Source organism: Acanthopagrus latus, chromosome 4 (genome assembly GCF_904848185.1).
Source record: "Acanthopagrus latus isolate v.2019 chromosome 4, fAcaLat1.1, whole genome shotgun sequence".
NCBI classification, from domain to species: domain Eukaryota; kingdom Metazoa; phylum Chordata; class Actinopteri; order Spariformes; family Sparidae; genus Acanthopagrus; species Acanthopagrus latus.
Genome location: NC_051042.1, coordinates 21,444,276 through 21,468,278, shown reverse-complemented (window position 1 = coordinate 21,468,278; position 24,003 = coordinate 21,444,276). Strand labels below are relative to the sequence as shown.

Below are 24,003 nucleotides of genomic sequence, written 5' to 3'. Positions count from 1 at the left end.
AGGACTTTAACTTATAACAGTGTATTATTTACAGTGTGTCATTGTTTCTTTTATTCAAAGTGGAAACAGACATAACATTTCTAAGTGGTTTTGTTGGTGCTGTTGTCACAAAGACAACTGGATTGTTTTTGTTTTCCTCAGAGTTTATTCATCCATTTAGACTCTAATGGAGATGTGAGAGCAGACAGAAATGGTGACAGGCTGCAAACCTGATCGCAGGATCCCCGAGAGATTTCATGACCGGTGGAAGACCAAATTTTTTTGTGAAATTTCTGTTTATGGGAGCCGATCTAAATGCTGTCATTACCATGTCACTATTATATACCCTTCAAACTGTGAAGTCAACATTTACTTCATTATGATAAATTAAAGCAAAAACGTGTCTCTTGCCGGTTAAGTGAAAGATGTGAGTGCTTCTTTCACCACTGGAATCTGGTATACTTTTACAGAAACATCTCTGAAAAATGGGATTGAAAAATATAATTTAGGAAGTGTCCCACTCGTTTTATGGCAGTGCCAGTGTGTGTATATATAGAGGGGCAAATGTTATTATGTTCCGCCAAGCGGATGATATGAGAGAAGATTGGAGGGCTCTGACTTTTAATCTCAGCATACAGAAAAACGTCCATGCTTGTCTTTCACTGCCTGACAAGAAAGGGCTGAGCTCTCTGAGGCCCCATCAGCTCATGATGTAGGATTTAGCTCTCACACAGCTCTGTGAACATTTATATGCTGCCCAATTTGTCACAAGGACAAATCATCACTGGACATGATATTTAAGTGTGCAGAGGTTATTTGCACACTTCACTGAATAAAAAAGGGGTAAATACACGGCTTTATGACATACTGCGGTTATGTTTAATGTATGTTTTGATAATTACACCTTTATGAGACGTGTAGATGACAGAACAGACACATCATAATCTGGAGCTGATCCATTAACAATAATTAACAGACTGTCTTTAGACCTACGGAAGGTTTTACTTTGAAAAGTCTTTGAGTGGTCATCCTGAACAGACACATTTCTGTCTGGCAGGGTGTCCAAAGTCATTTCTTCATTTTCGTGGAACAGGTCCAGACTTTGAGTCATGATGACTTCAGAAAGTGGTGACATTGGCCTCTCGTCTCATTCGTCTCGCTTTGGCAGTGATACTCAGACTGAACCGGACAGTTTGAGAAATAGCACTGTATTTCAAATGAGAATTATGCCTTCTACACACACACACACACACACACACACACACACACACACCCACACACAGATACACACATACACGCATCAGTTATTACCAAACTATAGATGTGTGACAAGTTTAAGGTTAAATATATGATATTTTTAACATTAACGTGGTTGTAATGTCTGGTGATGGCATGATTGTCCCTGTTATTGGTATTATTAGCCAAACTGGTCAGGCATACTTGTATGTGCACATGAGCGTTCATGTGAGTCTTCCAAACAGTGCACAAAAATGTGCCGTGTCCTCATCAGAAAAACAACTATATAGGTCACCATTGACAGCAGCTTACTACGACCCATATTTATGTTTCATCAAGTTAACATTAAAGTCCACATCATGATGAGGTCTGGGACAGAGGGCTGGGTCACTTTATTTTACCTTGGTAATGTAGTTAAGTTAACTTACATTCATTATAGCTATTGATTTTAAAACAAACCGCAATGTTTTCCAAAACCTAACCAAACTGCAAATGTATAATGACGTTTGGTACGCCTGTCAGGTGTTTTTCAGAACGTGATTGTGAAAATAAGTTTCTGAAAACATTTTAAGCAAGAAATATTTTACTATTTGATCTAATGCTGCTTTCTTTTTTTTTCACTTTTATTGAGTAAATGACGCGCACACTTGTTTTAGTCTGAGGTGCTGATGCTCTGGTGTGATATCTATTGGCAGTGAATGTCGTATATTTTCATCTTTATACAAAAAGCATCTTACACAGGCGTCAGTATCGTCCATCCAAAGATCTTGTCAGAATGCCAAACAATGCGTCCCCGTACACCTTCCCATCCTAATTTTAAACTCATACACACTTCACGTTGTGATTGGCCAGCTTTTGGGAGGTGAGACAGTGAGCTGGTTATGAACCTCTCTCTCTCAAGCCTCTATCTTTACCCACTATCATCATCACATGTTAAGTGCAACACTATGATTAACTTCCAGGAGAGGCTGTCTGAAAATGTGCACCATTATTCCGCTAGGACGGGCTCTTCACCCCACCTGCGAGTGTCTTTTGAACAAACTAGTTCATTGCCATGAAACAATCAACACCTCTTTGTAAATGTGAGAGGAGAAAGAACCAAATTGACTGACAGTGTAAAGAGAAACTGCCATTATTTGATATGAATACAACACAGTTTAAGCATACAAGTGACTGCTCGGGGCGGAGGGGGGAGTAAAGGTAAACATTAGGGAAAAGGCGTGTTTATACATTTATTTAGTCTATAATAGAGACAAGAAAGCAGATAGGGTTGTATCGATTTTACACCTGATGGAAAACTGAATTGCACAGTGGAAGTGAGTCTGTCAGGGAACCAATCTAAAAGCGGAAGCTGTCATTTTTTCATAGTCATTACATTGTGCAATCAATATTTACTTCATAATAAGAAATTAAAGCAATAAAGGGTCCATTTCCAGATGTGACACAAGAACAGCTCCAGTGCCTCTTGACATATATTCTCCAAGTCTCTGAGCTCTGCTCTATATATATATATATATATATATCTATATATATATATATATATATATATATATATATATATATATATATATATATATATATATATATATATATATATATATATATATATATATACTGCATTCCTCCAATAGTTATTGTTTTGATTATCTGGGACTGGGAAGGTTATAAAGGTCGAAAACATGTTTGTGTGATTTGTTACATTCATCAGACCAGTCAGTGACCCCACGCTCCCATTAAAGCAGCTATAAGCTATAAACTTTGTGTGGATTCTGGCGCATCCTGTGTAAAAAAGTGGAACAAACATCACCGCCTCCAGGTTTAAATACCTTGATTAAAGGAAGACGGCACACTTTCTTCATACTTGTTTTCTTTTTTTAAACACAGCGGTTTGCACGGTGAGGTGGCTTATCTATTTGTGGCAGCGAAATATGACTCAATTCATCTTCAGCACCACGCCAGAGCAAGAAGATTTGATTTTTATGACTTGTAAGAACCCCAGCAAGTCGGAATCTGACCCAGTGACAGGCAGCGTTCTGACTGTGGGTCTCATTTGTTTATGTGGGCCATACAGAGACGTTTTTATTAAAACTGAGATTGTCTCATAAGCAGTTATGACTCCCGACGGTAAGGTTAAGCGAGGGGCGTTTCCATCTTGAAGAGATCGTTTTCATCTTGAGGAGACCACTCACATCAGGACAGAAGTGTTTCATCATATTAAGGGGATGTCCCAGGTTAACTTTGTATTCATGCGCTGCAGTGACCCTAGAAAATATCCTCACTATCTTGTGCTTTCGTTTATTCTGTTTCTCCTAATCTGTGAGAAAACTATCCTGGTTTATTGTATTTTTTACGCTTTCAATCACTGTCGCCAGTTTGCAAGCCGAGGAAGGACATCTGCCGGAAACATCAGCCCATGAATAAACATTGTAACAGGAGTGCTGTCCTGCTACTGACTTTTTAATTTTTTGCTTTTGAGCACTCGGCACCCCTCCACCCATCATGATTTATTCTCTTTTGCCTTACTGCCAATTTGCAAATTAATTTATCGGTTGGTAAACAATAAAACAAGTCATATTTGTTGCCTAAAATCGAGGATTGTGTTTTGTCACATCTTTATTTGCTTGAACTGATAAAACAAACAGCCGTATGCTTAAAAAACAATCAGACTCCGGTCAGTTTTCTGTTTTTTAAATATTTAAGCATTAAAAAAATCTTAAGTCAACAAAAGTTATGGATGGTTGGCAGAAGGTATTCCTCTGGCAAACATCACAAAGAGAGAACTTCCAGTGAACACTTGGCTTCCCCAGCCTCATTCATCCCCACTCCTCTTTATTGTTTTTCTAGCCTTCTTCCGCCTCTCTATATGCCATCTGGATGGACAGATTTGGGATGAGTCTGTTTGTTGATTAAAGCTAATCAGAGCTACGGAGGATAGGTTGTGCTGAAGTCTGTGACGCCTGTTTGTTGTTGGTGCGCAGCCAGAAACTACATACAGATCCCTGACATGGAAAATTAAGGCTTTCTCTAATCAGTTCTGCCAGGAAGGTAGGACATTATCGAGTGTGGAGCTCGATCGTAACAAGCCTGTGCAGCGTATCAACAGAAAGATCAGGGTTTGAATCGACTCGTTATAATGGGAGCATGTCGAGTCAGGTTCAGACAAAGAAGAAGAGAAATCATCTCCACCCTGCCTCTGCGTCTGTCCTTGGAGGAGATCAGGTGCTGAAGTACGGCAGTAATGAAATAAAAGCGGTTCGACTAATAGATGCAAGTCAGTGGGGCCACGCAGCGCGAGCTCAGGAAAAAAAAAGAGGACGAGGGTGGCGGTGATATGAGTGGGCTCAGCCTCTTACTCAGTTGTTGACGTAAGTAAACAATTTGCACAAGCAATGGTGCCTCCCAGGACTGAGGGATTTGACAGCGGAGGATTGGACAGCATGTGTACACTGTCAGGACTGTCAGGATGGATAAACAGATTGCAGTGGAAGAACTACAGATCTTTTACCGCTGTAAAGTAGCTCTAAATTGTCCACAGCAATAAAAGTCCAGCATTACCAATTATTTTTCAGTGTTAGCAGCAAGGATATAATAAATTCCTGGTCGATAATTACTTGACATTACAAGGAAAATCAGGGTAAAGCCCTATTCACAAAGGAGTAGTATCGCTGTACCTGGGGACCTCTGGTCATTTGTAATGATTGCAGAGGATGTCTGTGATTTTAATCCGGCACAGATAAGAGTCCAGAGTCCACGTTAACAATTACATTGCAAATTACCTGCTAATTTGCCAAACACAGCGGACTTGTGGTCATACAGGGCTCGTGTAGATCTTAATCCTGGTGATTCGGGGCTGTATTTCTATTTCTGCACAAGTACGAAATCAACTGAGGTGTGAGAGCAGATATATTGATGTTTAAAAGTGACAAAACTTGCCATTGTCAAGTACAGCCACAAAGCATTGTAAATTACTGATCTGAATGAGCTACACAGGTGTATTTATGCTTCTAACACTTGCAAATCAAATGGGCTGATCCACTCTATACTATATTATTAATGTGGCTGCTGAAGAACAGAAGATTTGCGCCTGAAAGTTGATTTTACACAGAGCCTTGACATCATACGGAGTCAAATATAGACTTTGCTGATGTGCCACACGAAACACAAACGTGGGGTAGTAATTTCTAAATCACATGAGGCCCCTTGGTAATTCTAGAGCCGTGCCACTAAGGCTTAACACCTTATAATAAGAGCACAGATTACACACTACTTACATTTAGTTAGGGATATTGGGATATGGGTGCGTATATGCATGTGCGTGGATATGCAAAGTCAAATGAAGTGTGTCGCATTATTTTTAGGGACCAAACATATTTGCAAAATACAAAATGTCACTGTAGAAATAACGTAAATATCCCAATGTCCCTGACTGATTTTGAGTGGTAACCTGTCATTTAAGTACATTGATTCCATTCGCTAAACCAGAGCTTCAGAGCACAAAAGTACCTAAACCTGCCCAAAGGCGGAATATATAATTGGATACATTTATATATGATAAACATAAATACAGTCACATAAATAAACTTTTATGTATCTGAGATAACTTGATGCACATTCATTTACATTCCTTAATGGATGAAGTGTAAAGTGTAAACTAATCACATAAAGTCATGAGTCGTTCTTTTCAGTGGTGAGCAACAGGAAGTCATGATACATCCTGCATTGATTCATATGTTAAAGGGGCCAATTGTACCGTGGTAAGATTTCCATGTCTCTTTTGATTACAGAGCAGGTCTACTTGCTATGTGAATACTGTGAAAGTATCAAAATGCTCAATCCACAAGGAAACGCACACAGACCATTTGCAGAAAGTCCTCTTTCAAACAAGCCGTCAGGACTGCTGTGAGGTTGTGATGTCATAACTTTGTACATGTATAACTACTGCGACAGATGCAGGTAAAGGAGGTTCCAAATCATTAGCATGAGGTGTCTGCTTAAACCTGTGAGAGCTGACCAATCAGAGAAGACTGGGCTTTATGGGGAGGGGGGGCCTTAAAGAGACAGGGGCTAAAACTGAGCGTGCAGACAGGAGATGAACAGAGGTTCATCAGCAGTGGACAGTGTGAGATAAATAGCATGTAAACATATTCTAATTGACACCCAAAATAAAAGTAATGAAATGAGCATAATGTGGGACCTTTAAATTAAACAGGGGAAGCAACAGGTGACGCTTTAGAGAACGAGGAAGTGTTGAACTGCTCAATCGTTCATGGAGCACGATTTTTCACTTTCGTCGGCAGAGGAGCTTGTTCAACAATGAAGACAACTCCCATGATCCCTTGCTACTTCAGGGCATTATCCAGGCCCATTGTTTGTAGTTGCTGATTGAGGGGCCCCTAGTGGGAGAAATGATGGGCCTTGTTGTATAATCTACAACTACGCATGTTACTGAGTGAGTGGACATAGATAGATAGATAGATAGATAGATAGATAGATAGATAGATAGATAGATAGATAGATAGATAGATAGATAGATAGATAGATAGATAGATAGATAGATAGATAGAGCGCCTCTGACATCACCACATGATTTTGCCTCGGTTAGTGGAGCTAAACATAGCTACTCTCATAGGCTACATTGAACCCAGGTCACTCATTGCATGTAGCAGCCTCCTTACAACCAAGAAAAAAAAAATCCATAACTGTGTGCTCAACACTGTCAGCTGAGTGTTTTTTATCATCGCTGCCACAAAACAGTCTCCACATTCATTCAGCCCAAACATCTTCAACAAATGGCTCCCATGTGGCAGGATTCAGGCAGAGTAATTATTATCTCCCATTTCCCTGAAAAGAGGGGTTTTCAGCTGGTCGAGGGAGGGGTTGAAGGGAGGAAAAATATAAATCCATGCAATTAGTTATCCTCGGCCACCTTTTTAACACATCCCCTTGCTTAATGGAGACCTGTGTTTTGGCTTCCCCCCTCATGGACCAAATGGCTTAATTAACAGGGAAATGAGGGACCTCCCGCGCACGCTCGGATCAGCTTGGGACCAACCCTAACCGAGAAAGTAAACATTTTCAGCTGGAGCACAACACATTACACTGCATATTACACTCCACCTACTGTTTGTCCACACATGTAGAGCAGTGGGATGTATATGTGCTGCTGCTGCTGCTGCTGCACAATGAGAATCCTACAGGGCAGGCAGCACAATCTGTTGTCGTCTGACTAATTTCCACTCTTCCTCTGACATTTTTAATCATGAGTCAGGCAGCTGTTTATGTGAGCCGCGATGATCTTTTTCCAAAAGAGCGAGAAAAAAAAAAAAGAAAAAAACAGCTGCAAGTTCACCAAACCATTAACAGATTCATCTCCCCGGTCGATCTTGCGTGATAACATGGGTTTTGAGGATTACTGGAGTGGGACAGTCATCCCAACGTACAAAATTTCACACGTCACCACTGATTCATCTCTAAATATGAGCTTTTTCGGATGTCTCGCACTGGATAATGGAGGGAGGGGCTCTCTGTGCAGCAACGTGTTGCTCGGATCACCTCGAGGTGCTGTAATTAGAATAATGTGAGCTCTTCTGTATGTGGGATTCAGAGCATGATTCTTTACTCTGGAATGGTGTGTTTAATGAGTCAGATACAGGGATGAATAAAAGATGGGGGAATTAATTTTTAAAATCTACATCCTGCTACCTATAGAAGGGGAGATTTCAGCCTCTCACTTTTTCTCCACAAAGGACCTTGTGCATTTGTCAGATTAGAAGGTGGGGGCGGGGGGCTCACCTCTGTCCACTGTCCGTTGGTCTGTACCATGATTATGACACAGGGGTCTGACTTATTCAGCGTGTCTCGGTCCAGCAGAGCTTTGCAAGACACACGCAGCTCCACTTTGGAGACGCAGGTAGCTGGACCACTGAGGCTGGTGGCCGGGGAGGTGGCCTCCTGAACGTCATTCATCCTGGCTCAGGTCAAAGAGGAGCTGCCAACCAGTGAAGCGGCACGGCGTGCGAGGCTGTCGGTTATGAGCTCCCAGGGACAGGAGGGAGCAGTCGTGGCTTGGAGGGCTCTCAGTGAAGACGTGGCACGCTCGCAGGAGACAGCCTCTTTTGACTTGATGCAGATGTCACACAGAGAGAGAAGAGAGATTCCCAGTTGAGTCCCAGGAGGAGCAAAAAAAAAAAAAAAGAAAACCTAACCAAAGCTGTTATCACATGCCTGTCAGAGCAGGGACATCATCTCACCTCGGCACTGACAGGAGACAGGACATGAAGATTGGCGAGGGTGTTTTTAGGTTTTTGTATTTGTTTTGTTTTTTTTGTTTTGTTTTTTTTACAGATCCCTGGAAAGATTTGTGAAAATCTAGAGTATGAATTACACAAGCTATCCACAAACACACACAGAAACATCACTTTCTGCAAGGCAACATTTTTCTCTCTCGCACTAAAGATGAGATAGAGAACAGTTTCAGTGGAGACAATTTCTCATTTTACAACACTGAAAGTGAAAGCTGATTAAAAAGGAAAAAAAAGATGTTTAAAAAAAAAAAACAACTGGAATTAGTCAGCTCAGGAAAGTGTCCTCAAGCTAAAGGGTTTAACAGCTTCAGAGGGGCAGAGAGTGTGAATCTCTCCACCAGCATCCTTCACTCAGAGTGGCTCATCCCTAGGAGACAAATGAACAAGTGCACTGCTGGCTGCACTGTTTGGCTCTCAGCACCAGGGACAGCGCCCGTGGATCTGATCGCCAGCTGTGGACTCCGGAAAAACCAGATGTTACCACCAAAAAAAAAAATTTTAAAAATAAAAGCATCGCTCTGGAACTTAACTCAATTACAAAAACAATGAATCTAAGCAAGAGCCGGGCAAAAGTTATAGTAAAGCAAAATTAATTATAAACAACAACAACCTCTCCCACTCTGCCGGTAAAGCAACACGTCCGCTCCTGAGAGAGGAAGGCTGCCGATTCAACCCAACAACTTAATGAGGGCGACGAGGAAACGGCTCCCTCGTCAGTGAATCACAGCGGATCAACACATCTGTCACGCTTTATGAAAAAATATTAATAATAATACATAAAATGAAATAAAGCCGTTACATTACAACCACATATAAATCCTAAAATACACCCAACCAAAGCCTCGCACTCGACCCGGGCGGTCTACTTTGTGAGCACCGCTCGTCACTGACGCTCCTACTCACTTCCAGTCAGAATGAAAACGCACAGCGGTGATTCCTCCTCATCCTCCGCTCGAGATCAAGTTAAGAAAACTCACTTCCTACCTTTCCGCCGTTCTTTTACTCTTAAACACACTTGTTTTAATCCTCTCCCATAACACAGTGGCTCTTCCCCCGGTGAAACTCATTGGTTCAGACCGAGAGAGGAGGAGGAGGGAGGAGGAAAGAGGAGGAGGAGGGAGGAGGATGGCTCGGCTGTGAGGGGATGATGGGGAGTGGAGAGGAGGAGAGGAGAGTCCAGCTGCTGATGTCAAAGGATGGATGCGGCTTTAAGATGGGGCTCGATTATTGGGAGATCACTTCCTAAAAAAAAAAAAAGAAAGAAAGAAAATCGAGCTTTCGGAAAAGATGACAGTGGAGATGCATTGCAGAGGCTTTCATTTAATTATTATTGATCATCATTGATTATCGGTATCTGGCAGCCTTTCACACGCAGAGGAAGAGAAACGTGAGTAGATGTGTGAGCTGACACTCAGGCTTAGAGAGGGATGAACTTATGATCCGTGAAGATGTGAATGAAATGCGTGTAAGTCTTAATGGTGACACATGCAGTAGCAACCAGAGCGACACTTCCCAATAAGCACCCATAATCCTCCACAGGCTCAGTTAAGACCGATATATCAATCAGATTCTTCTAATGTCCAGTGCATACTTCACATTTATTCTTTATTTTAGCAGAATCTGTTAAATTTTTTTTTAAAAGGAAGCCTTGGTTAAGACAGCAGCCTTAAAAGTGTCATATAGAAGAACAAATTTAAAGGTTAAGTTCACCCAAAAATGAAAATTTAATGATTATATCTACTCACCCCCCCACGTGGAAGGAAGCTCAAGTTAATCTTTCTTTGTTCGCAAAACATTTCTGGAGCGTCACAGCAAAGCAGCGCTGAAGCAATCAGGCTCATAAGCAACTGGACTTGTTTTGAAATTTAAAAAAAAAACAAAAAAAAACTGAAAACTGAAAAAATCCAAGTCTCTGTGTTTAACACCGCTGTCCTCTCAGATTCACCATCATGTTCTAAATAATCTGACAGCAAAATGCTCTAAAAGCCTTTTTTTTAAACTTCAAACTGATGGACCACTTGGTCACATTGTCAATAACCTGGTGATCATCAACATATAAAGCATTGGTTTGGAGGCAGTATGTTGCCTTTATGGGTGGTTTAAGGGAGTAATTCTGTAGTGGACATTACAATATGTGTCAATAGGAGAGGTCGCTGGGGCCCCATGAGGACCCAAAGCATTTTCCTGGTTTGCCTCTCCTGGTGGTGCACCAGTGACGGACATTTTGATTTTGTCAAAGCAGGAGGAGCACAGGTGGAACACTGACGATGGCTGCATTCCATTTAGTTGAGCTTGTTCCCTGGCTCTGGTACTGTGCACACTCACTCGCTGACATGGCTCACTGGGACAGTTAAAGGTGCAACGCACAAGAAGTGACCACCTGTCGAATTCATGCTCAAAACAAACAAGCACATCGCCGGAGTTACCGCTAACTGCTGCTAGTTAGCTCGATAAGCCCCGCAGTTAGTGGCCCAAACTTTGGATTTCATGATGCCAGAACTGATCTTCACGTTCTGCTGATGATTTTATTACATTTCTGAATGTTATGTTGCACCTGTAGTAGAATAGCGACATCGTTAATGTTACTGGACACATCGGGGCTGTTCCTGCTTCGACAAGTGAAACCGTCGGCTGTGAAAAGGGTCTACGAGTTCAGACGAGATGCTACAGTGCACATGTGAACATAAAAAGGAAGAATCAGATGCTCAGATCCTGTTAGAAGGATCCATACTTTAGTCAATTTGTATTCAGAAAAGACAGGAAGTCCCGTCTGAACCAGCTGGTCCTGGCTGGTTTCCTGTTGACGTGCGAGGGTCATTTCACAGTAAAACAACAGGAACAACAAAGCTTCCAGCACATCAAAACCACCATCTCCACGTGGGAGCTCCAGACAGCTGAGGACCTGTGACTCTCTGCTCTCTTAACACACACACACACGCACACACACGCACACACACACACACACACACACACACATATGCACATCCTTTAGTAGGATGTCACTCACATTAAAATGAACATGAGATGTTCAATCATTTGACAGCAACGCATGTTACGTAACCTATTGTTTCGCCACAACGTTTATGCTTCAACCTTCTCACAGTCCTCCCACATGTGTATTATTTTCATGAATGTATTTGCAGACATTGCGTAACATTTATAGATTTTTACAGATTGCTCCGACACAACAGCAGCTCTTCGCAGAGTTCTCTGGCAAAGCAGCGGCTTAAGGCCACGTAAGACAAAGCCACGAAGAGTGACTTCTTCATTTGTATTCATCAAAATCCAGTTTGGAACGGAAAATAAAAAGCTGTGGTGTTGAGTGTTTAAAAGCACCCTGTGTGGTCGGCTTGTTAGTTACAGTGCACTTTATAATGATAATAGGAATGTTTTATTCCTGAAGGCTTCGACATCTCAGGATGTTTGAAGTGTCCTTCACATTTTCATTAAAACGCTTTGCAGCGTTACAACTTTGTCTTCAGTTTCAAGGAGACGCAGTCGAATCTTTGAGGGCTGAGCCACTCAGACGCTTTCAGCTGGTGAAATGGTTTGTGCAGCAGACAGACGGGTCAATCAAATTATTCCAAACTCATAACATATTAAAAAAAAAAATTCAGCTCTGTGCGCCCTTTTTTTTTTCTTTCTTTTAATTATCTGCTCTGTTAAGCTGATAACTTTACACACCAAGCAACACAAAGAAGACAGATTCCTCCCACAGGTTGATGTTATCTACATACAAGGATATCAAATGAATTCCCTGATCTGTGTCGAACATGTAAACTTGCTGCCTCCTGACACCCAAAGTCAGTTCCGCTCCCGCAGTTTTTCACCCTCACAGCTTCTTCCTCCATGGGTATTCAGACAGTCTGCTTTGGGGCACACACCTGAGCCCTGTTACGCCACAGCTCCAAAACACTTGCCATCTGCTGCTGCTGCTGCTGCTGTGTCGGTTCCTCACCTCCCAGGACGTTCACTGCATTTACACATGGATTATCTCCTCAGACTCCCTCCCCGCTGGCTCTCCCCAGTCACTGCTCGCCCTGCTGCTGCTGCTGCTGCTGCTGACCACACTGTGTGTACTATAACCCAAATAGAAAGATCTCTTAACACGGCCTGATGCACTCACGTCTTCAGTCTAACTTGCTCCGGGTTTGTTTGTGTAACATCATCCACAGTTTTTTTTTTTTTTCTTTTTCCACTGGCAGCTCCCTCGACTTGAGGTATTTTTGGCCATGGATAGGTTTTGTTTTGTTTTTTGTTTTTGAAATCTTCAAAGACATTATTGATTTCTTAAGTCTTTTCTTATTGCTGATGGAAGCTGCAGCATCACCGCTAGTGGTAATCAATCACCGGGCTTGTGTTTCAGCCGGCTTCCACTTCAAGTTACACCTCATTGAAGAGAAATACTATCTATATGAGTCTTCCTCTGTCATCATTATATTTGGCTTACTGACCTAGAAATACTGGCGGTCTGGTCCCTCTTGCGGGGAGAATACATCACAGAGGTGAAGCGACACCGCAGCTTCAGTGATCTCAGGAGGAAATGTATTAATTACAGCTAATGAAAACAGCTGGAGACGTACAACAATTAATCGCAGAGAATGCTAAATGTGCCGTGATCAGTTTTACACACCGGGAGAGCAGCTGGGGGAACACGTTCACTGTGAGAAACAGAAGGGAGGAAATTAAACTACAAACTGGTGTACTGCAAAAGTAATGACGATCTTCTAAAGGAGCTTCTGATGCACGGAGTCGTCTTATATTCAACCTTCTAGTTCACTGAATTATCGTTGGGCTAGAACAAAAGAATAAAAAAAGCAGCAAATCATTGCAATTAAGAAGCAGTGACCACAGACTATTTGGTGTTTTTTTTTTTGTTTTTTTTTTTGTTTTTGTTTTTTTGCGTAGTTGTAAGGAAAAAAATCATGTAACGATGAACTAGTGCAGGACTAACGATGATTATGATCATTTAAAAGCTAGGCTGGATATGTATTGCATATATCTGTAATTAAATTCTTCCTAGTCAAAAAAAAACAAAAACATTTCAGATATCCACAATCACATTCTTCCTAGGACATATGACATTACTTTTGCCTTTCATGTGTATTGGGCTTTCAATTTCAGAAATCCACAATTACATTCTGGATATCTGCAATAGAAAAACTCCCATTTCAGATATCTTCAATCCATTTGTTACTCGTCCTAATTTCCAAGTATCCAAAAATACATTGTGACTAGTAAAAATGTCATTATGGATGTCCACAATACATAAACAGATGTCTACAACTGCACTTTTACTAGTCATAATACAAATTGAGGATCTCCGTTCAAAATTACATTCTGGATATCTGGAATGAAAATTATGACTAGTAACAACTGGAGTGAAGATATCTGAAATGGGAGTTTTTCCTAGTAAGAATTCTATTCAGATATCTATTGCAGAATGTAATTGTGGATATCTGAAACTGAAAGCCAAATACACATGAATGGCAAAGGTGACGTCATTTGTCCTAGGAAGAATGTCATTGTGGATATCTGGAATATTCTTTTTGACTGGGAAGAATTGAATTATAGATATCTGCAATACATATCCAGTCTAGCTATCAAATGTTAAAAAGGCCACTTATACTTTTTAAGGATTTAAATTCATCTTAAATTTAGTTTTGGCAAGTACAATTAAAGTTGTAGATATCTTGAAATACAACTTCTACTGGTAAGAATCTTATTGCGGATATCTTTAATTTACCATTCCAACTAGTGAGAATACAATTTTAACTAGGAGAAATGCTGTTATATCTATCTAAAATGTAATTACAGACAGGAGTGTGGTTCAATTAAATGTTAAAATGGCTTGCCATAGACGATTGAAGGAATGTATGATAAAGGATGTATCCTGGTTACTGTTGCTCGCCATTAACAAACGTGATCATGACAACTTCTGCATCTTATTTCACTGACACTGATATCTGGGTTAGAATCCAGATAATTGTTTATAAAGCTAAAGGCATGAGTACCTGAGGTAAGGATTATGAGTTTAATTGGAATATTAACACAGTTATCAACAGCATCTTGCACCAGGGCCAGAATGTGGTGACAGCTGTACTGAAGCCAATGGGAGAAGCTGAACACTTGAACCCAACATATCTACATGGTGTGACTGAGCAAATGAAAGAACACACTTAAGAAAGTGGGTGAACCACTGATGTTTCCTCCCAAAGCTTTGACAGGGGCTGATGATACTGTAATCAAAAGAGGCAGGTCTGACTGGCGAGGCACCACGAAAAACACCGTGAACATGCTGACGGAGAAATCAGTCGTTATCCTGCTCTCTGACATGTCGTCTCTCTCTGGAGGCATTTCTTCATCGGGATTCATGCGACATAATGTGACGTTTCTCCAGGTGTCTCCCATTGACTTCACTACAGCTGCCGCCACAGTCTGGCCCCAGAGCATGACTGAGTGATGCGATGACCCTTCCTTCTTTTTTAAACTCACCATGTGAGACTACCTTAACACCAACACCCACCTGGTGTCCTGAGTGAGCAGTCCGGGAAGACTTGAGTCAGCTAATAGGACCGCTAGCTGCACTGCTAACCGAGCTAACTAGCCAACAGCAGCTGCAGTTTATCAGCAGTAAGCAGTCACTCCTGGTGATGTGCTGCCTCCTCCGCCTGTTTGTTGAAATCGACAGGTGGCCAATTCTTACGTAGTGTACCTTTAATGATCTGATATTTATACATATAGATATGAGACAGATGAATAGATTGTGTATATATACACATGTTCTGAGCGTATATATACAGTATATGTACTATATTCAGGACAAAGATGATGGGTTCATTCATGAGTAGTGGCGCAGGGGGAGGATTATGTAAGTGTTTCCTTCTTCCTACTCCTTTTCCAACACAGCAAATTGTGCTGTTTATGAGAATCTGCTGATTGAATTCATCATATAGGGTTTATGTTCTTTCCAATTACATTTGGCTATTCCTGACTTGTTTTCATGTTTTGTTTGTCCGTGTATTGATACGCTACCAAATTAGGATTCCCGTTAAACAGATCTTTATTTCAGACCCATGTAAATGCTCGGCCTCTCTGAAAAGCAGAATCGACACTGACATATTGACCGTAAACACAGACCGTATAAAACTTTTATGTCACAAAAATCCAGCTCACTTGATGCAACATCAGTTAATAATGTAACAGAGAGCTTACGTTCCTGAGCTGATCTGTTCAGTGTGAATGTATCATTTAAAGGCTTAGTGACAAGAAATCAACACATTAATAAAAACATGTAGATGTTGATCTGTGTACTATTTGGTATTGCTTCTATATGCAGTTTATCACAGGACAAATACAATTCTCTTCACTGGTAAATGTTGAATTTGGTGTTCAAAGTGTCCGAATCTTGACTAAACGAGTCCACACTTAGTTACCTGGAGGTCGCTTTCATCTGGTTAAAGCCCTGTAAACACATTTAGGAAAAGCCGGTGAGAGGTAATGGTTCTCAGAATCTATAGTGTCCCATTACATTTCAGTTTTTAGTAAATTGATTATTTTACAGCACCCCGGCTTAAGGATACATCTTAAGGACCATCAATCTGAGTTCCCATTTCAGCCTTATCAATCAGCCTCGTTCCAAAATGACTTGACTGTCCGCTCCCGTCCATTAGCTGAATAATTTATTTGCATTCAGACAGTTGGAACACAGAGGGGACACTTAAGGAGACAGTCAAGGACATTTAGTCTCACCCCATCTTGATTCAGTCTGCATATGTTGGCTTTGGGATCATTTTTTGTAAGTGGACATTTGCCCCTGGTTATGCATTCAAAGTAGGCAATCTCACTCAATTGGGGAGTTATTTTTCTCTTGGACCTGTCGTGTTGTTTATTAACTTTTTGACTTTGTGTTTCACCTGACAGCACACCCAATATGTGTTAACAGTTTAGTAATGGCCAGAGTCTCTGTTGTCATAGAAATGATTGGTATTAACAGTCAGTTTCGGTTCATGTCTGCCACCACAAAATGTTCAGTATCAAAATTGAAATTCAACTTTGCCCCCTCTGCGGCAGCTGAGTGTTAAAATGTCCCACTCAGGTAAGATTTTATTCTGCCCTCCACCTCTGCCAACCGTCCTCAGCCTTGAGGAGTCGTTGATCTCCATTTTTACTACCTGTGCATGAGCATGCTGCAGACGGTCATTTAATATTCTATTAACCTGTCACGTTTAAGAAGAGTCTCCACCTGGTTTTGAACTAGTCAAACCTTTATTTCTTAGTGAAACTTTGAGTTAAAAAGACCAGTTTGATTCACATGCATCAGAGCCTCTACTTACTGCTGAGTTTCTGACATCAATAATTTCCTAATAGACTGTTAAATGGGATGCAATTATGCCCTCATGTCCGGTTAATGATCTGCTAGCAAAAAGATCCAGTAGTTTAAAAATGGATTCACAAGTCCTGAATTGCTGTCAACCCTACCCTTAATGCATTTATGTCTCCATCAATGAGTAACATTTTGTGACTCTACTGCCACCTACTGCTGTAGATACAAGCCTAATATGGACACTGAATCCTTATTTTAGGATATAAATTAACAGCTTTGACACTTCAGTCTTATGTCAGTTAATAAGTGGATAAATCTTGAAGTACAGTGAGAGGATAACCTAAATATATTTGTCTTTTGTACCATCAACTGCCATATGGGGCTCAGAGAGGTTACTGAAGCATGTAGTGAACACTTTTTTTCACACAAGACATGAAAATGCAGCAATGATAAAATTGATGGGTAGATTAAAATTTGCAGTCTCCATTTCGAGGCCTCGGCATTATTCACACTGTGAAGATGCTCAAGGAAGATGGAGTCAGAAGATGGAGGTGTTATTCCTGCTTCAACAGGTCAAAATGTCTGCTGTAAAAGAGAAAAAAAAGACAAAAACCTCCTCATGAGTAGACCTTGATCAGGTTTGTTCAGGAAGTGAAATTTGTTTAAAATCTTTGTAGCTTTTCTGATATCTTGTCCCCACGCAACACTGAATTATACGTTATACTGTTTTTTACCTTTCACTATGGCCAGAGGCTTGGAGCTGCAATTTGAACCCAACAATTCAATACATCAACAAATTTAATCTCGTCTGTGCAGAAACCTGTGAAAATGACCCAGTTGTTTAATTGATACCCAATTCTTAGTACTGACAAGACATAATGTCCTTTCCCCCATCTTGTGAGGATCAATTCCCTAATCCATTGATCTAAACTAGCACGACTTGTATCCCAGTGGGTTTTGTAGAGTAGCTCATCTAATTGTAAAACACCAATACAATTGATGATTTGATTGGGAAAATACATGCAGTCATCTGCAACAATTATTGTAGGTGATACTGGAATTAGGAGTGCATGGAAACTTCAGTGAGAAGAAACAGTTGTTGATAATTGAAACAACTGGCTAAAAGCAATCAAGATAATGGATAAATGGTTGCTAGTATTTTTAGCTCTTTAACACCCCCCAGGATTTGAAACATTGACAATTAAATTGTCAGAAAATATTCAAACATCCCCAATTATATCCACTTTCAGTCTATTAATAGTTAAACATCCAGTTGGAAATTAAATGAACACATTTGGGCATGAATGTTTTAGCATTTGAGATCTGGACTGGACTGTTGGGAGCTTGTCTGAAAACTAAAAAAGAAAAAAGAAAAAAGAAAAAAAAAAAAAAGAAAATTCAGAACCGCTGCCCTAATCTGACGAGACCATTAGGATACTAATCACGACACTCACATTGATCCTTTTAAACACTTTATTTTGCAAAGTTCCAGAGTGACTATTTTCACTTCTTCTTTTCCACGTCCTGCTCGGCAGCCTCCTTGGCTCTCTTGGCACGGATGCCAAAAAGACGAGCGTTGGCGCGCGCCATACGCAGGCTGGCGAAAGCCTTGAAGTTCTTCTCGTCCTCGGAGATGACCCGGGCCTTCTCCTTCTTGTGCACCTGGAAGATGGGAGGGAAACAATGTTAAAAATCAGGTTCAACGGTTTTCATCTCCAGTGACTGACAAATAACACGATCAAACCAATTCAACATTAACCAATATGCAAATTTGTCACATTTTGCAGCATCAATATTTTAGTACAAGCAATTTGCTTTTCAGGTTTGATTCTAAAAAGCAGTCATCAGAAAAAGGGTTCAAATGTTTCATCAAAGAAATACAGAGATTCCGGAGATTTGTCATCATCTGACTGCTAGCACTTAAACAGATGTCACAACATCACGGTTTATGTATGAAACGCAACGAACAAAATCCATTCAGTTTACTATAAAATGTCACTTAAGTTTAGGCTTATTTTCCACCTATAACAATCGCATTTATTTCTAATGTCCACATTGTAAACCAGTGGTGTCAAACTGATCCAGTAAAGGGCCACTGTGGCTGCAGGTTTTCATTCCAACCAAGCAAGAACACACCTGATCCAAAAGGTGTGTTCTTACTTGGTTGGCTGATCGGTTGGCTGATCCAAATCAGATGTGTTCTTGCTTGGTTGGAATGAAAACCTGCAGCCACAGCGGCCCTTTACTGGATCAGTTTGACACATGTGTTGTAAACCATCTTTAAATACTTGGTAACATAGTATTTGTTGGAATTTCAAGGTAAAACAAACTTACCGTTTTGATGGGCATGATGGCACCGCTGAGCTGAGTGGCCATCTTGATTTCCTCCTCCTGAAAAGATCACAAAGTTAATCTTAAGGCAATGACAAATCCATTTTACTAAATAAGGCTTGCACACAGGCAGATCCAGAGAACATCTGGTGTTGTGAAATTACTCAAATCAAAAAAGGTAAACTCAAAGTTGTTGGCAAAAAAAGAATGCTGATTAACGTTGGTTATTCATTTTCAATCAGAGCAGTACAGTTATAGACTCCTTTGTTTGACAAGTTTAATATTAATCTGTACAGGAATCTGATTCTTATGATTTAGGGTCCACTGATAATTGGAGCAGAGTGAGCAGTAACGTCTTAATCCACTTGATGGTCTCAAAAAAGTTCACTCATTAACTCATTCTAATAGGTGAATGAGTTAAAATTTCGAATGTTCAACTGTGTAGGCAACCTCCAGTCCCCATTCAGTCTGATACATACTTCAGACAACCTATAAAATTAGAATGCAAATTATGATATTCTACTGAAGGTGTGCAGCTGTCAGAAAGTTTAGCCTCATTAAGTTGTGCAAACAGAGGTAATGCACCTCATCTAGAAGAGTGTAACTGCATAAGGGGACAGGGTATGGCTAAATCTGAGCTCTTAAATCTCTACACTTTATTTCAAACACATGAGGAATACTTTTTTTTCTCAACTGGGTTCCTTTAGTTTTATTTAGTACTCGAAACGCTGTCTATTAATTTTCACAAGATGGAGCGGCAGTAAACAAACACTGGAGAGGGCTCTCAAATTGTTCTGAGATGACTCACTCCTACTGACCACATGCCTTTGTTGAATATTTTAACACTTGTTATTCTCTGGAAAAATCTGCCAAACAATCATAACTATGACGAGGACAACCACCATGACTACAGTCCATCACATGCTTTACAATTTTGATGTGAGGCTTCTTTTAAATCTTTGAGCTTCATGCAACATAAAAAAAAAAATAAATAAAAAATACCGTGCTGTCTCCCTTCTTAGGTGCAGAAGCCTTCCTGGGGAACAGGATGAGTTTGGAGCGGTACTCCTTCAGGCGCTGCACGTTGGCCTGCAGAGACTCTGTGGATCTGTTGCGACGGCGAGAGTCAACTGCGATACCAATGGTGCGGGCTGTCTTTTTGTGGATGCCAGCGGCCTGCAGGGAGGAGCAAAGATCATGAGGTTAATACAAGGACTTCTCAGTTGCATGCAACATCCACACGTAAGATATCAATTCAGGGTTTTTTTCCCCCTCTTGGAAAAAGCAGTCATCAGAAAAGGGGTTCAAAGTATTCATCAAGAAAATACAGAGATTCCGGAGATTTATCATCATCTGACTGCTAAGACACTGAACACACAAGATGTTCTTTTACACATTTCTGAACATTCCTGTCAACATGCACAGATGTGCCATTTCAGGTGCTTCAAATGCTATTCTTTATTGGTCTTTGGACAGAGCTCCACTCAAACTTAAAAGCTGGCTGCTCATTTAGTTTAAGTCTGGCTGACAATGACTGCACTTTCATATTTAAAATGAGCCTAGTTAGACATGTTCAAGCCTTTCTATACCGACAATCTGGCTTAGCGAAATACGCATCTGAAAGGGCAATCTTCATATTTCCACATCCTGATAAATATTAATGACAAATGTGCCCAGTTACCCCATTAATAAATCATTTAACACTGCAACCTCATAAGCTGGAAGCCAGTGGACTCCTTTCCAAATATGCTGATATTTGCTCCAACAATTTGGCTTAAGTGCAAGATCAAACTCAAATGGTTCCACTACAGAGAGGCGGTTGTTTCCCACTACATCAAAAGCAAATGATGGTTAGAATTAAAGGTTCTAATTTCATAAAGATGGTATCTGACAGAATAGGGAAATTTACCATCACACCTGTTTCAAGCCTACTTTTTGCTAAGGAAAACACAAAAAAAGCACACATGTTCTGGGGTGATGCACACCAACGAGGCATTTAGCCTTCCTCCCACAGCAGCCAAGTACATGGGAGGAAAATCAAGGTATGCGTTGGCAAGAACATCATGTATTTGAGCAGCCCCTTGTGTTTTTCTACAGCTATTGAGTTTTTGGTTGGGTGGAAAGCATGATTCATCAGCAAAAGGTTGAGCCAGTTCTGTTTTGTCAGTATTTATCAATAGCATTTCCAATGGGAAAACGAGGGAGGTAATTTTATAACAGGTAATAACACTAGTTATTAGATTCTCAGCATGACATTTAAATTTACCACAACAAAACAATTACTTGATTGGTTTCCGGCCACTTACGCTCTGTGTCAATTGATTTAATTCATTGACAGTTTTCAAAGAACGCTGGGCTGTATTGCTGCACATGAAACACATCTTAGAAACAACCAGAAAGTATTACCTTGAGTTCCTCCAGGGTGAAGCCTCGTCCACCACGAACCTTCGTGTGATACCTGATGGTGGGACATCTGACTTGTGGCCTTAGAGGTCCAGCTACAGGGCGGGGAGCAATGCGACGGGCCTTAGCCTGACGAGCCTTTCGCCTAAAGAATTGTATTTTAGTTACATTTTTATCACAAGTTTAACACATTTTTAAGTCCAGCAATAACAAAAGTTTTTCATGCATTACTGCTGTTGTGTTAACACTGCATTTCAACCATGACACAATAAGTACAAAAATGATGTTCCAGTGCTGGGATATAGGCTGCAAGCTAGAATACATGTACGGCTTCAACACTTCATGTTAATATTGGACTTAACCGTGTTTTCAGATATCAAGTGCATCATATTTAAAAACGGGAGCCCTGATACTGTCACTGAACCCTTTTCCACCCGTTGGTGTTCAGATTTAGGGATTTGCCTTGCCGTGATAAAAACTGTAACAGCAATGTATCTAAATACGATACTAAATAAGAAAAATCCTGGCTTTGATTATCACTACACATGTACACACTGCATCACTGTACATCCATGCACACATAATACTGAATACTCCAGTTGACATGTAACAGAAGGAATAATGCAATAAAACATCTATCATATCACTATTCTTATGGATGCATCACGTTTTATTAAACATATAGAGGTCAACAACGAAAGGCTATCCAACTATATTAGTTTTATGTCATCTTTTCAATTTAATTTCAACATTACAAATTATATTTCAATACATTAACATGAGTATCTTCGCAATGTCTCACGACTGTCAAACAAGACTTCATATTTGCTACACGTCCGTGAAGCTGCTGGGAGGTATGCTAGCTCAAGTTAGCATGTCTCTCTGGGGCAAAAGCTCGCTCTCACCTGCGGATCTTTCTGGCTGGCTGGTTGAACCAGGTGCGCACTCTCTTCTGCCAGTCTTTGTGAAAGTGAGGGTTCAAGATCATTCCATTCCGGCTGGGGGCCATGGCTGCCTACTTCCCTGCAACACAGCGTGGCACACGGGTATGAGCAGGTTGTCATGCCGGCACACCATCATTGCTCTCAGTGCTACATATGATGCTAAGCTAGCGGTTAAATGGACTACTAGACGTTTAGACTGCAATTTCTCGCCAGCAGCCGTTATATGCAATAATAGCTTATCTTTGCAATTCCGACACTCGTTACTTGTACACATATACATTTTGAGGGACATTATTAAAGTGTGGAGCTACAAAACTTGGCCTGTAGCGGCAATGCTAACACACACATCAACACCACTTGACCGGGTATCACCACCAACACAGTGGCTGTTCAGTATTATTAAGAGAAATTCTGTTACAATATTCACCTTATTACAAAGGTCACAAATCACACTATTCCGGGTTGTAAATGAAATTGATAAATAATGATAAAATACCAAGGATTAAGATAGATTATTTCTAAACCTGTAGAGAAAAAATTCTCATACCTACGAGGGAGGAAAATGGCCGAAAGGAAAAAGGAAGTAGAAACGCGGTGGATTGTGGGATATGTGTGAAGCAGCCAATGGGCGAACAGTTGTGATCAAAGAGTATATGTGAGATAATTATCCCAACTTTAAGAAGGCGGTAAAACGTAAAACGGTACAAAAATATACCGATTATTTAACGTTAGAAAATCCCGGTTGATATTATTACTTTATGATTATGAACGGGTATGTTGCCTAATACAAAAACACAAAAGATATAAAATGGCTATTTATCTTTGTAAAGTAGTTCTGCACATGGACAACCACAAAACAAAGATCTTGCTAGTAGGTTTTTTATACAATAAAATAAATTATTTAATCCAATGATTTATGAACACCTTTTTTTGTCACCAAAGACTGGAAAAATTAGTGACCTAATAATAACACTTTAAAGCATTTAATGGCTTACAATAGCTAGGTCTATGTGTGTTATTATTTTTATTAATTCTATATTTTTGGATATAGGTCGTACACAATTTACGTTCATAAGGTTTCATAGTATGGACGCCTGTGCCCACTTTTTAACATTTATTTTGCAAGCTGATGTTTACTGGAATTATTTAATTGTGTTCACTGGTCTGACACAGTTCGACTGTAAATGGCCTAAACGGGAAGTTTTTCCTCTGGCCACTAGATGTAGACATATCTGAGCTTGTCTCGGTAGTCAGCAGCAGCCATGGCGACATCTAAAACTGCCTTATCTTAAGTAAGTGCACCGACAGAGTGCAGACTTCACCTACAACCACAAATTATTTAAATTGAGGGTGGCCAACGTACAATCAGGCACACAAGAAGCAGGGAGTAATTAGTCTCTTCATAATACAGCAAGGCTTGCATTTGTTCTAAGCTCAGATGACAGTTGAACAACCTCGCTTAATAAACTGATACAATAAA

General features: G+C 40.4%; 2 protein-coding genes and 2 non-coding genes across 9 annotated transcripts in view; all 4 read right to left on the bottom strand.

The window, feature by feature from the left end:
* cpne7 (copine VII) overlaps positions 1–9,622 on the bottom strand; it is a 41,262-nt gene extending 31,640 nt beyond the window's left edge. Inside the window, exons 1-3 of one of the 4 annotated variants that reach the window (XM_037096133.1) lie at positions 9,423–9,580; positions 8,466–8,563; positions 8,008–8,334 (exon numbers count right to left, since the gene is read on the bottom strand). In XM_037096133.1, coding sequence (XP_036952028.1) covers positions 8,008–8,181 — 174 coding nt within the window. In that variant the 5' untranslated portion in view covers positions 8,182–8,334; positions 8,466–8,563; positions 9,423–9,580. Of the gene's footprint in view, positions 1–8,007; positions 8,335–8,465; positions 8,564–9,422 lie in introns of all 4 variants that reach the window. The other 3 variants (XM_037096135.1, XM_037096136.1, XM_037096134.1) reach the window with 3 other exon arrangements.
* An 8,682-nt stretch (positions 9,623–18,304) lies between these two features.
* On the bottom strand, positions 18,305–23,177 carry rpl13 (ribosomal protein L13). Of its 3 annotated transcripts, none has more exons than XM_037096071.1 (6): positions 23,071–23,176; positions 22,485–22,602; positions 21,583–21,724; positions 20,179–20,352; positions 19,180–19,236; positions 18,305–18,507 (listed from the first exon to the last, which is right to left on the bottom strand). In XM_037096071.1, exons 2-6 carry the CDS (start codon positions 22,586–22,588, stop codon positions 18,349–18,351), a joined length of 636 nt encoding a protein of 211 aa, XP_036951966.1. In that variant the 5' UTR covers positions 22,589–22,602; positions 23,071–23,176; the 3' UTR covers positions 18,305–18,348. The 3 variants fall into 3 exon arrangements, with proteins under 3 accessions (XP_036951966.1, XP_036951967.1, XP_036951969.1); XM_037096072.1 differs by lacking the exon at positions 18,305–18,507 and adding an exon at positions 18,508–18,902 and having other exon boundaries at positions 19,118–19,236; positions 23,071–23,177; XM_037096074.1 differs by lacking the exon at positions 18,305–18,507 and adding an exon at positions 18,508–18,908 and having other exon boundaries at positions 19,121–19,236; positions 23,071–23,177.
* Positions 18,672–18,750, bottom strand: LOC119018840. The gene has a single exon (XR_005074875.1). It is a non-coding gene; the product is annotated as a small nucleolar RNA MBII-202 (small nucleolar RNA).
* On the bottom strand, positions 20,455–20,528 carry LOC119018841. The gene has a single exon (XR_005074876.1). It is a non-coding gene; the product is annotated as a small nucleolar RNA MBII-202 (small nucleolar RNA).
* Positions 23,178–24,003: the final 826 nt, after the last annotated feature.

Excerpts from the sequence above, each read along its gene's own strand:
- rpl13 (XM_037096071.1), bottom strand. The coding sequence starts at position 22,588 with ATGGCCCCCAGCCGGAATGGAATGATCTTGAACCCTCACTTTCACAAA. Across the intron at positions 21,725-22,484 it reads CCAGCCAGAAAGATCCGCAG|GCGAAAGGCTCGTCAGGCTA; the intron begins GTGAGAGCGAGC and ends ACAATTCTTTAG. Across the intron at positions 18,508-19,179 it reads CCATCATGCCCATCAAAACG|GTGCACAAGAAGGAGAAGGC; the intron begins GTAAGTTTGTTT and ends CCCATCTTCCAG.